At 41.4% G+C, this 12,273-nt stretch overlaps 1 protein-coding gene across 1 annotated transcript in view; it reads left to right on the forward strand.

Moving 5' to 3' along the window:
- The window catches only part of Cdc14a (cell division cycle 14A), a 154,119-nt gene extending 142,274 nt beyond the window's left edge, over positions 1 to 11,845 (forward strand). The window contains exon 16 of the mRNA XM_052179379.1: positions 9,699 to 11,845. Within this exon, the coding sequence (XP_052035339.1) occupies positions 9,699 to 9,728 (30 nt within the window). The 3' untranslated portion in view covers positions 9,729 to 11,845. The remainder of the gene's footprint in view (positions 1 to 9,698) is intronic.
- Positions 11,846 to 12,273: the final 428 nt, after the last annotated feature.

Genomic DNA, 12,273 nt, shown 5'->3' on the forward strand with positions numbered 1-12,273 from the left:
AGCCACTGAGTAATTGGTAAATATGTTAAAGCACATTTTGCTGTTAATTTGGAACATAGTGATGACAATAATACACAGGTTATTGGTTGACTCAGTGGCCGTCTGCTTCCAATAAAATACTCCTACCTTTCAGTAGTGTGGAGATTCAGTAGTAGATTTTCCTGATTTCAGCTGGATGCCCACACTCTGTTTTGAAAATAATGGCTCTCTCCTCACTTTAATATGATATTTAGTCACTGAATCGTTGTGAGCAGTTTACTAACATAATACATGACGAACTAAAGGTGTGTTAAATATTCTGAATTCATGTTCGGTCAGTTGGATGTTAGTGCATTTAATAGTGAAGATGATGCTACATTTCTTAACTTTTATTCTTTCTGAATTGCTGTGATTCCTTTTTTTTTTTTTAACTCTTCCTCTTTGCTCTGACCTTGCTGTAAATTTGATGCTGATTCTCTCAGCCAAGAGATATGGAGACACTAGAAAGAGCTAGAACAGTAATTTGAGCATTAAAGCATTGGCATTCCATCCTGAGACCCTGCAGCTCTTGAGGGCCCCCACCCCAGGGATCTGGGCTTGGGAAAGTATCCCATTGTTTCAAGGTCAGCAAGTTGCAGATGCCGCTTTTACATTTGCATATAGCCGCTTATGCAGTGTTTGCAGATGTACCTAGCTGTAATTTAAGTCTCCAATGTTAAATAGTGGTTTACATTAACTTTCTGCATAAAGCCCGACAGCTATTTTTATCTCTCTGCTTGAAAGCACATTTCAAATACAAGATTTGCAGCAAGTAGCAAAGTTGCTACAAAAAAAAAAGTATAGCATTGAGGTGGTCTCTTAATTACCTTTATTATTGAACTTAAATTTACTTGCTCATTTTTTTCATCTTCTTTCTGTTTGCCCTTCTGGTATAGAGGAATGTTCTAGAGCCCGACTCATGCTAGACAAGTGCTCTCTCATTGAGTTAGTTGTATTGCTAAGTTGCTGAGGAGGCTAGCCTGAGTTTGCTCTGTAGCCCAACCAGCCCCTCCTTGAACTTGGGACCCTCTATAGTAGCAGAGATTACAGGTCTGAGACACTAGACCTGGCTGTATCCCTTTTCCTTACATAATAATCACAATATTGTTAGGTCAATAGAAAGGAGTATGACATTAATGCTGCATTTATTTTTTATTTTATCCAGATTTTAGGAGCAAGGAATACAAGAAAGTTACTATCTTTTATATGTAGACAAAGAAGACTGTTGCAAAGAACTGCACTGTGAGATGATTTTTCTTTTGCTTTACAATTCATTGCTTTCTGTAGCACATCTAGGCTTAGACTTCCCCACATTTAAACCGGGTGCACTGTAACCCAAGCACTGGGGAGGCAGAGAGAGGAGGATCTCTGGAGCTTTCAGACCACTCTAGTCAGTCTTGTCAAAACAGAGAGGGTCTCATCAGTAAGAAGCCCTGGCTCAAAAGAGAAGGTGGAGAATGAGGAAGACACCAAACATCAGCCCCTGGTCTACACACAGATGAATGCTTACACACACACACACACACACACACACACACACACACACACCCTCACATTCAGAGTGAACTTGCCAACTAGAATGCTAGATCTTACAAGGAAGGTGTCAGAGAGAACTGACAAGGCCATACCTGAGACCTGAAGTCTCCTAAGAGGAAATGCAAAGCCTGAGAGAGGCTGAGCAGCAGAGACACTCGAGGAACAGGTCGTAGAACGAGAAACTCATAGGATGAGAAACGAGAAACCTCACCACCCAAACAGGAAAACCCAGATTCAGACAGATGGCTGTAACAACAAAGAAATCAGAGATGCTAGACGAGGTCATTGAAATCGTCGAATCAGACGCCATAAATAGGTAGCACATACCATAAACACAATTAATACCTGGGAAACAGAAGAGGAACTCAATCACCGCATTAGTTAGAGCTCAGGACTAGAATATAAAACAGAAGGTCAGAAATACTGAGGATACATCGGCCTGTCAGCATAAATGCCCTGAGTTCACTTCCCTTCTGCACCAGGGACTTTTAGCAGGTGCCTCCACAGTGGATGGGAGGTTTTACCTGCTCCTCTCCAAAGTTTAGGGGGGAAGTAAGAGGAAAGCAGAAAAGAAGTATCTAAAGAATTAACAGCTGAAAATTCTCCATAACTACAAAAACCATCAGCGCACGAGGAAACCAAACAGCAGTGGCTGTCAGGAGTCTAAGCCTAGATGTGCCATAGAAGGCAATGAATTGTAAAGCAAAAGAGAAACCATCTCACAGTGTAGTCGTTTGCAACAGTCTTAAATTGGGAAGTGGGTATTTTAAGAGGAGGGTGGCAGTGGGAAATAGTGAGAGAAGGGTCAGGAATGAAGGCTGGAGATTAGCTGAGCCAGGCGATGCCTGTGTGGAACTATAGGTCTCGGAGAAAACAACGTGTATCCCTGTCAGGGGAACAACACTGAGCCGTGGGGTAGGGATCTGCGTTCAGATCCTGATGTTTGACAGACACGTTGTTCACTAAGCCTTCCCCCAACCCCACCCCTGTCCCACCACATGGGAGGTTTTCATTGCTTGTCTGTTTTGCTTCTCCTTTATGATTCTTTTCTGAACTTTCATTTTATTTAATTTATGTAAGAACTGTGCCTGCTTATGGCATCCAATGTTTTGATATGCAGTGGGGGTGACTAACCTATCCATCCCCTTGACTAATTTATCTTTTCTGTGGGTTCTGCTGATTCCTGGGGTCTTTCAGTTTAGAAACAGGTCTGCATGACTCCAGGCTCCTGTCTTGGTGAGCTGGGCCCAGGCATAGATGTGCCTGTGAATGAGCCCTGGTCTGAGGACGGTGGCCATGTGGATGTGCCTGTGAATGAGCCCTGGTCTGAGGGCGGTGGCCATGTGGATGTGCCTGTGAGTGACCCCTGGTCTGAGGACAGTGGCCATGTGGATGTGCCTGTGAATGAGCCCTGGTCTGAGGACGGTGGCCATGTGGATGTGCCTGTGAGTGAGCCCTGGTCTGAGGACGGTGGCCATGTGGATGTGCCTGTGAATGAGCCCTGGTCTGAGGACGGTGGCCATGGCTTCTGCAGCCGCCTTTCACAGCTGGGAGAGCCTGAGCCAGTCTTGGCCCCAAGCCTGGAGTCCTTGTGTGTCCTTTTGGCCTGTATGTCCTTGAGCACAGAACAGCTGGCCACCTCTGCTTGTCTCCAACTCTGCACTCAGTGGCCTACCACTGAGGCTTGGACCCGTTCCAGGTCACAAGGATGTGTTGATCTTGCTTTGAGTCCTGCCATGGTTTCGCTTTCTTCCTTATATTACAAATATTTAATATTTATCCATGGAGGAGGTCATTCGGAGCGTAGCTCGCTGGTCCATCTCGGGGGTTACATCTGCGGCTCCCCATTTTAGGGTCTTTGGAGCTTATCCAATCAACCTTTAAAGCCCACTGCCCTCCGATTGTGAGCATCAGTCTCCCGATGCTGTCAGGCAGTTCCTCGTGTCCTCGAACACCTCCTGCTCCACCCTCTGCCATTCCTTACAAGCTGTGTTCCCAGCCTACTCAATCCTCCTCCTTTCCTCTGCCTCTCAAACTCTCCCGTGACTATAGCAATCACGGCCTTCTCAGAAGCCACCCTGCTTTGCCCGTTTGGCCTACGTCACTCCTCTCCTGTATAGAGCCACTATCTCGTGCCCCCCTCCCCCAATCTCTACGGAATTGTTTGGTAAACCTGAGGTGAGGCAGACATATTGGGCAGAAAAACATGACATCTAACTTTCGGATAGGTTTACCTATTTATTGTAGTTTACTTATTATATATTTTTATAGTTTTAAATACTGGCAAGGTCATTTCTTTCTTTCAGAATTTTGGAATTCTCTCTCACTTCCTATTCCCCAGACTCTTTATTAATGCACAAGACTTATTTCTATTGCAACCCCTCTCACATACAGAATGCGTTCTCGTGCGAAGTGCGTCCTTGCACAGATAACACATTCCTTAGGAGGCCTTGGGTCTGCCACAGCTGCCTCTGGGTCCCATCGTGGTGTTTGTGAGCTATTAAACAGTAGCCCCTCTGTACTCTCTCCCTGTCGCTGGCGCCACCTGCCTTTAATTTCTCATACACTGTTGTCCGTATTTGTTTCTTAGAGTTGATCAAGTCGTATTATTTGCCTTTGTACAGGGGTTGTGCCCTGTCTACAGGGCGGACTCCTGATCTCTTGGCTTGCCATTCAAGGCCCTTCGCCATCATCCCTGTGCCTTGTACGCCTCCCACTCAGCAGCTGTACTTGGCTGGCATCCTGGCATTCAGTACCTATGCCCTGCTTGAGCCTGAAGCTGGGCACATGGTGTTCATTCACTCTGTGGTTTTTCTTTTCTCTGCTTGGCTTTATATTCCCAGGCCTGCTGAAACGAGTCCTTTGGATAGCACATCTGGGACCCATCCAGGTAGAAAGCCTTTTGCCCCTTGACTCGCACCACAGTTCACACACCTGTCACTCATGCAGTCAGGTATCAGAGTTTTCCTTCTTCTGCTGGCTTTTAAGCTGCTCAGCGCATCTTTTGTTTCCCAAGGCTCCACAGAAGCAGAAGTGCCTAATAAGTAGCATTGAACTAGAAGTTGGATACTATATCTGTGCTCATGTTAAGCAAATGAGCCAGTGAGCCCATACACCCCTGTTAGCCTTGCTGGTGTGGGCAGAATCAAAAGAAAACGAAGTTTTCAGTTTTAACATTAGTATACAATAATCTGGAAGTTGTCTATTTTTTTTAAAAAAGGAATATGGCTTTAACTATAATAGAAAATAAATTTAAAACAAGCTGACATCAATATAATTTTGGTGTTCGGATGAACTGAAAACACTCAAGTAATGGTTGACTGAGTCAGGGAGGGTGTCAACAATCTGTCATCTAACAATTGAGCTCTTTGTGATTGCTGAAAAGCCTATATTAAATTCCCCAAGGGGGAAAAAAAGAGTCTATTAAAAGCCATGTAGGAAGGTAAAAGAATATTTTACATCATGTTTTAATTAACCAGGATTGTCTTGTTTCATCTTGGTGCACCTGGAATACATGGAGGGTACGAGAGACCACACAGACCATTCTCAAGGCCGCCTTTATCACGGTGCTTTAGGCTGTGGTGTTGACCATAACGCTGTCTCTAGTGGACGTTTGCATTCTGTCACTAGAAGTGAATTCTTTGAGGTGTTGAGAAGCCTCCTTTGTGGGAATATGTCTCAGTGTGCACATTTTGTGTGTTAATTCTTAGGCAGGGCAGAAAGCCTCAAGCCATTACAGAGACATGAGAGGCGTATAAGGTAAGGACATAAAGAGAGTTGTGCATTAAAATTCTCCCAGTGTTCGCTTGTTCTTCAATACCTTGGATGCAAGGGTATAAATAAAAACTCACATTATCAAATACATAGTTTTCTTAATTACCTAGTGTTAAAAATAAACTTTTTCTTCTTTGGTGCATTTTGCCTCTATAGTTAGAATTCACACTGGGGATAACAAGCAGACCATGTGTTTCTTTCTTAAGAGACTTGGGGAAACAAAGAAATAAAATAGAAATCCAGTGTAGCAAATGGTCGCATAGTTGCAGAAAGGGCTCTGGCTTCCCAGGGTGCCAACCTGAAAGCTTTAATACAAATTAATTGAACAGAAGCTACCTCTTTACCGTTCTGCTGTCAGGATGTTAATCTGTCATCCTCTCTCATCTGTTGTTTTTGACAAGCAGCTTATGACTGTATTTACTGAACGGCTGTACTGTATGTGTTGTCTGTAATTACGAGACACTTCCAGGGCTGTTTAAGAAAGAAACACCCCCAGAAGAGCTAAAGTTTTAAAGTTATGATATACATCTGCCAAAACAGATTAGCAGAGTATCCAGAACGGAACAAGCAGTCCTGACCTTCTTACCTAACACTTTGTTTTCTGTTAAGTCATCCCGCTTTCAGGGAATGCCACTTCATGATGGAAGTTTGTATTTTGACATAAAACTTGTGTCAGGCAATGAATTTCACCCTTGCTTCCCAGGTCAGATATTTCTGCATTCTTTTATGGTATTCATACTATAATAATGCCATATATTCCTAAGAGATTTGATCTAGTCTGAGATTCCCGTGGAACTTATTGATCAAAGGGAGACTGCGATTACATCTCTGCCATTGTCTTTATTTATCTTAGAGACATTGGCACATGGGAACATTAAAACAAAACAAAACAAAACAAAACCTCACTGTCCAAGCAGAATTAAAACATTATTTAACAAGAATACTCCAAGTGTAGATTTGTTGTTGTTGTTGTTGGTTTTGAGACAGGGTCTCTGTGTGCAGTCCTGGCTGTTCTAGACCTCATTGTGTAGATCAGAATGATCTCTAATTTACAGAGATTCTCCTGCCTCTGCCTCCCTAGTGCTGAGATTAAAGGCGTGTGCCATCGCATCTGGCTATGTAGGTGTTCTTATAACAAACTTTTATAAAATTTGGTTCTGATGAAAAATAATTTTAAAATGTACTGTCTCCTTTAATATAATCCATATAACATCTGTTTTGTAATTCATATACTTTTGTTCACAGGGTGAAAGGGCCTGTGAAATGGAATTTGTAGTTATTATAGGACAAATGCTTGGAGTTCCTTGAGGAGCTAGGCAGATGACCCATGTTTGTGTTTCTATTCTATTCTATAGGACCTAGACTCCTTCATTTTCTGGCTGAGTAATCTGTGCTAGGTGCCTCAATTTCCTCATCTGTGAAATGGCAGCAGGAAGTATTTAGTGAGTGAGCACATACAAAGTGTGTAAACTGTGCCCGACATGTATTTGTTGTCTGTTTTTGTGCCCGTATGTTGACTGTACCTGTCATATAAAGTCACTGGGGACGGAGGGACTTTTGGCTTATGAATGGTCAGTTGTAGATTGTGAAGCCTTCGGAGTTCAAACTGTACTTCTCTGACATATACAGTTGGAAAACGTTCTGTACAGTCGGTAGTCCTGCAGGTGTCTGTGCAAGGAGCCCAAAGCATTTAGTTGAACAAGTAGCTAAGGAGACGTAGGCATCTATCTAGCATTTGTGCTGAGAATCCACACGCAGTAAGTATACTGATGCTTCCAGTCTCCGTGGCTGAGTCCAGGTGGCCCAGAATGCCCCTGGACCTAACCTCACCATGCAGGCACACAATGCTTTGGAAGCTGTTGTTTCTGTCACCATGCACTGTACCTCCTGGAGAGGCAAATGTTCTGTTCGTTGTGATGTCTTGAAGTCAGCAGATGTCACAGACTCTGGTGTTTCTCTTTCCCTTTGGTCTTTTCCATTAAAAGGTTTTACTTTTAGACTGAGACTAAAAAGGAAGTTAATATTTTACGAAATACTGAAGTTGCAATAGTTTGCTAAGCTCATTTTTACAGATCTTTTATTTTAACTTTCCTGATAAAGAAGCCGTGGGGGGTGTGATTTGTCCCAAGAGTCTCAGTATTGCATCTTCATCCCGCACTGCATAATTTATCTATAATTGTTTGCCAAACAAATGAATTGGCAGGACAAAGGGTCCTGCTCTGGCCAGAATTGTTTGCAAAGATCTGCAGAGCCCTTTCAGTAACGCAAGAAAGCAAGCAGAGTAGAAGAGAAGGCACAAAGCAGGAGGAATCGCTTTGTGCTTGAACTGTTTTTGGAGCAGGACTGAATCCCGGGGTTTGTGGACTTGGCTATGCAAAAGCAAAAGCTTTGGTGGGGAGACCGACGAATACATGTTCCTGTAAGTAACAGAAGCTGAAGGTATTCTAAACCTTTTCTGCTTTCCAGTTCAGGGACTGCAGGGAGTTAGGAGATGAAAACTATCAGCACACGCGTAGATTTACAAGATACATGGATGCCCGTGTCAGAATCCTTGAAGAGAGTTTCAGTTAACTGGCAGCTGTTTGCCAGCCACATCCTGGGCTGACTGGGAACTAACGAAGGCCCCAGGCTCTAGGAGCTGCTCGCAAACAAAGCTTTGTTGTTGTAAAGTTACAAGCTGTTTAAGGAACTTCTGAGTTCTGTTAGAGCGTGTGCAACTTTTCTAGTCAGAACAAAAGCACAAGTTGAACGTTCTGGAAGGCACGGCACATCTGTAATCACCGGTGTGATGTCCTTGCTGACAGGGAGAGACTTCACTGGCTGTGCCTAAGACTTGTTTTCCAGACTTCAGGAGAAATCAGGGGAAAAGCAGCTAGGGCAATAATGACTGATATAGCAACTGCTGTCCTATGGACTGAGGGTGTGATAGCATTAGCCCACTCCACAGGACATTCCCTTTGTGAGATCACTATTTATATTATATTATATCAATTCTTATCATCTCCCTTCTCTTTCAAAGCTTTACTGTAAATCACAACCCCAGCCAAGAACGCTAACTTGTGAAAACCCTTTCCCCTTTTCAAAGTTTTCTTGATATCGAACTTCATTTAGCCCAGAGACCCCCATCTCTTTCTCCAGTCCTTTGTTAATGATACACAATGTTAATTTTACACTGTGAGCATTGCTCAGTAAACTGCTAACTTGGGTTAAAATACTTATGAAGGGCTGTTAATAGGGCATACAGTTTCCTGGGACTTTGAAGCTGAGCAGATAGTTTTATGTTTTCATAAGTTCTTTGGAAAGCGTGAGTGTATGTGTGTGTGTGTGTGTCTAATGGCTGTATCACAACCAAAATGGACCAGTTAGGAAATTAGTAAAATCTCTAAATAAAACACACCCTGTTATTTATAAGGTTATAGTATAATTATAGTTATAATGTCATAGTATTGTTAACAAAATACTGCAGATTGGTTTGAAAATAATTGAAAAAAGAAAGTACATTGTAGAGAAGCAAGAAGCCTTTGTTGCTCTAGGTGTCTGATGAGAGGAACCGTGCAAAGAATTGCTAATGCTTAGAACTAATCTGTATCCCTCTGTGCAATTATTACATGCTACTCCACAGTAACTCCGGCAAACTTTCTGCTGCGTTTGCTCTTTTCCTGGTTTGTGTCCGACATTCGGGCATTCTGATGCATGCAACTCTGACTCCTCTTTTGTCAGAGTGTCTGTCCACCTCAGTGTGGAAGGATCTGTGTTCTTCCTTCGTGCTTACCGGCTCTAACATTGTTATACGACTCTTGTGCTCTCCATGCTGTTGAATCCTCAGATCAGATTCCAATGCTAGTTAGTTGTACCTTGTGTTCCCTTAGTGGAAAGGACGTATAAGGTATTTACTAAACCCAAGCATCCTTGAGAACTGTATTTAAGTGGCTCTGCACTCTGGGTGAGGAACATTAACATGCTCCTTATGTGTATTAATTAGGTAAAATAAAAAAATCCAAAGTTTGTTCTAACAGCTCTCAATTAGTTATAATTATCATTTAATGTTTTTTGTGTGTTAATAGTATTACTACAATAAGGCTCAAGAATCAAATTGATGCTACATCTTTACTTTCGATTAGTTCTCGAATGGAATCATGCTTAAACATTTTTAAATCTTTTGAAGCGTCAATTTTTCTAGCAATCACTTTACCTAACCAAATGTCTTGCTTTCTTTGTAACAGCTTTCTTTCCCTGTCACTGGCTTCCTTAGCTTGCTGTGTGCGTCTTTTATATGACACTCCTGGACTGCCTCGTGTGGAAGGAGGCGGCTGTCTGACGGGTTTACATGTGATGGAGTTTAACCTCAGTTTATGTCTCTCCCCACACAGTCCCTTCAGTCTGAATATGTTCCTTACTAAGGCCTTGCCACGCCATCGAAGACAGTTCCCATCTTAGACATCTGGATGCACAATGTGGAAGAAAACAGCTGCTTGCCCGGAGGATGTCCCTGCCTTCTTATCCTTAAATTAGAGTGTGAACAGCACTGTTGAGAGACTTGAGACCAGAGCACTGGCTAACGACTACTATACATGCACTGGAATGATCTTTATGGAGCTGTCCATACTTGTAAGGACAGTTTTAATGTTAAATTTGGTATTTTAAAGGGTTATTTTTAATGTATTTCAGTAATGCATTTGTAACTGCATTTACATGTACAGTGTTACATTATATATGTATCATGAACTTTATAAAAGACTATTTTGATAATTTTATAAATATATAAAATTATGTAAAAGCTACACTATATTTTGATTTAGATTTTCCTGCTGTTTGCTACCAAAAACATTTGTATTTTAAATTTGTTTAGCTTTAGTATGTCTACAGTGAGTATGTATTTAATAATGAAAATGAGGGAGAGAATTTTTAGATGTGATTTTAATGCTCTCCTATGAATTCAGTAGATCAGGCCAGTCTCTGCTGAAGCCTGACCGAACTATAGTTCATCCAAATTTATCTCTACCAAGAGTGGGGTTGTTTGAGTTTCATTTAGAAAAAAAAAATTGCCCCTTTGTTTTTGTTCTTGAGCCTTTTAAGTAGGAGTTTTTTTTTTTTTTTTAAAGAACTTAAACATTTTTAAGATCAGAAATAATGGGCGTTTCTCCTTAAAGCACGATTTTCTCCCTCTGTGAAATAACAGAACATTCCAATGCTTTTATTTCTTTCCTTGTCTCACGTGTGCTTTAAAAAAAAAACAAAATGCCTTAAATCATTTATTTCGCTTATACCTTCTTGTAAATATGCAAAGGAAGGAAGGAATTTTAAGACCCGTGTCTATGGTTCGAAAGAACACAGTAAATGTACAATAATGTTGTTAAAGACCAAAAAGCACTTCAAAGGGGTTGATAGCTCAGAACATTCTGTTCTTGGTACAGGGTGGTTATTGCACTACCAGCCTGCATGGTCAGATGTCAGTTTTAAAGCAATGAAGGAATAAATTGAAGAAATCGCTGCTAAGTAGATCTGTGCACTCAAGGGGACATTTGAATGGAAGCACCCTCCAGACCCCTGCAGTACACACTGGCCTGTCTGGAACAGCTGAAAGGACCACGCCCCCTCCTAGGGCCACGCCCCCTAGGGTACCGCCCAGCCATTTGACATGCGATTCCATATCTGCACTTCCGGAAGCCTTTGGCTTCTAGTCTATTTGAGACAGAGATCCTTAGATACTGATTCTCTTCCAGGCAGCTTGAGAATGGGCAAGGGCTAGTTAAATGGATTCATACAGAGTGCTTTATTCCAACTGTTGAATTATTTATACTGTATTTATTAGGAGGGGCTATCTTCAGACGATTGTGTATGCTTCAGGAAGACACCTTGTTTATGTTTTTGCCCTTCTCAGATGGCATTGGAATGGAGTTTGACTCAGGTTTGTTATCATAAGTTCCCAGAGCTGCAGTACCAAATAATTGCACTCACCTGATGGAAAATTGAATTATATGCTTTAAGAATCAAAAACATAAAGAGGAATTAAACTGTTTATTTTTTCCAAAGTTGAAAAACTAAAATATTTTATTATGAGTCGTTATTTTTTGAAAGTTGGTTCATTGTATAGGAAGAGAATACTATTTCTTTCAGATTATCATTGTAAAGTAATTGAGGTGACATTTGAGCTGTGGGGGAAGAGAACTGTATTATCGTCTTTAGTTGTTCTATGAACACTAATGAGCGCAGCTACTAAAATGATTGTAAAGTTGACTACTGTAAAATTTCCATAATTATGTGTGTGTGTATATATGTCATATGTATCTACATGTGTATGTCTTAAGCTTATTTCTACACATGTGCATACATAAGGCACACCAAGAAGGGGATGTATATATTATAGAGATTATATAGCAAAGAGATTCTCCACTTATAATAAAAAATGGTTTGCCATGTATTTTGTTATGAATAGTTTATCGTCCAGAAGATATTTTGTTCTATTTTGAAGTGTAGAAGAATACACTGCTAATAAATAAAAGTTTTATGCAATTTACGCCCGGGCATTCATCATTTGACTTGAGTTGTTAGTGTACTAAAGTCTCTTTGCAATTTTATTTTTTACTCCATTTGGTTGGCTCCCTTGGGTTTCCTTCAGCTCAGATTTCTCGATATTCAGTTCATCTTGTATCGATCGCCTCGTCATTCACAAGGCCACACACTCAGAGCAACATTGTACTTTGAATTTCACAAACGTCAGAGAATATTGGGTTCCTCTTCTCTCTTTCGATAGCTCCGATTTTCCTTTCTGTTAATGAAATCCTGTTGCAGCCCACAGCTGTGGATCCTGCTGTGCGATCTGCAGCTATGGATGATGCTGGAAACCAATCAGTTCCTTTTGAAGAAGAATACTTTTTCTTAAAGGAAAAAAAAATTACAGAACTAAAAGAGATGTGCTATTATGATAACCCTGTCCTGTTCCTG

The sequence above is a fragment of the Apodemus sylvaticus genome, chromosome 4 (assembly GCF_947179515.1).
Source record: "Apodemus sylvaticus chromosome 4, mApoSyl1.1, whole genome shotgun sequence".
Lineage (NCBI taxonomy): Eukaryota > Metazoa > Chordata > Mammalia > Rodentia > Muridae > Apodemus > Apodemus sylvaticus.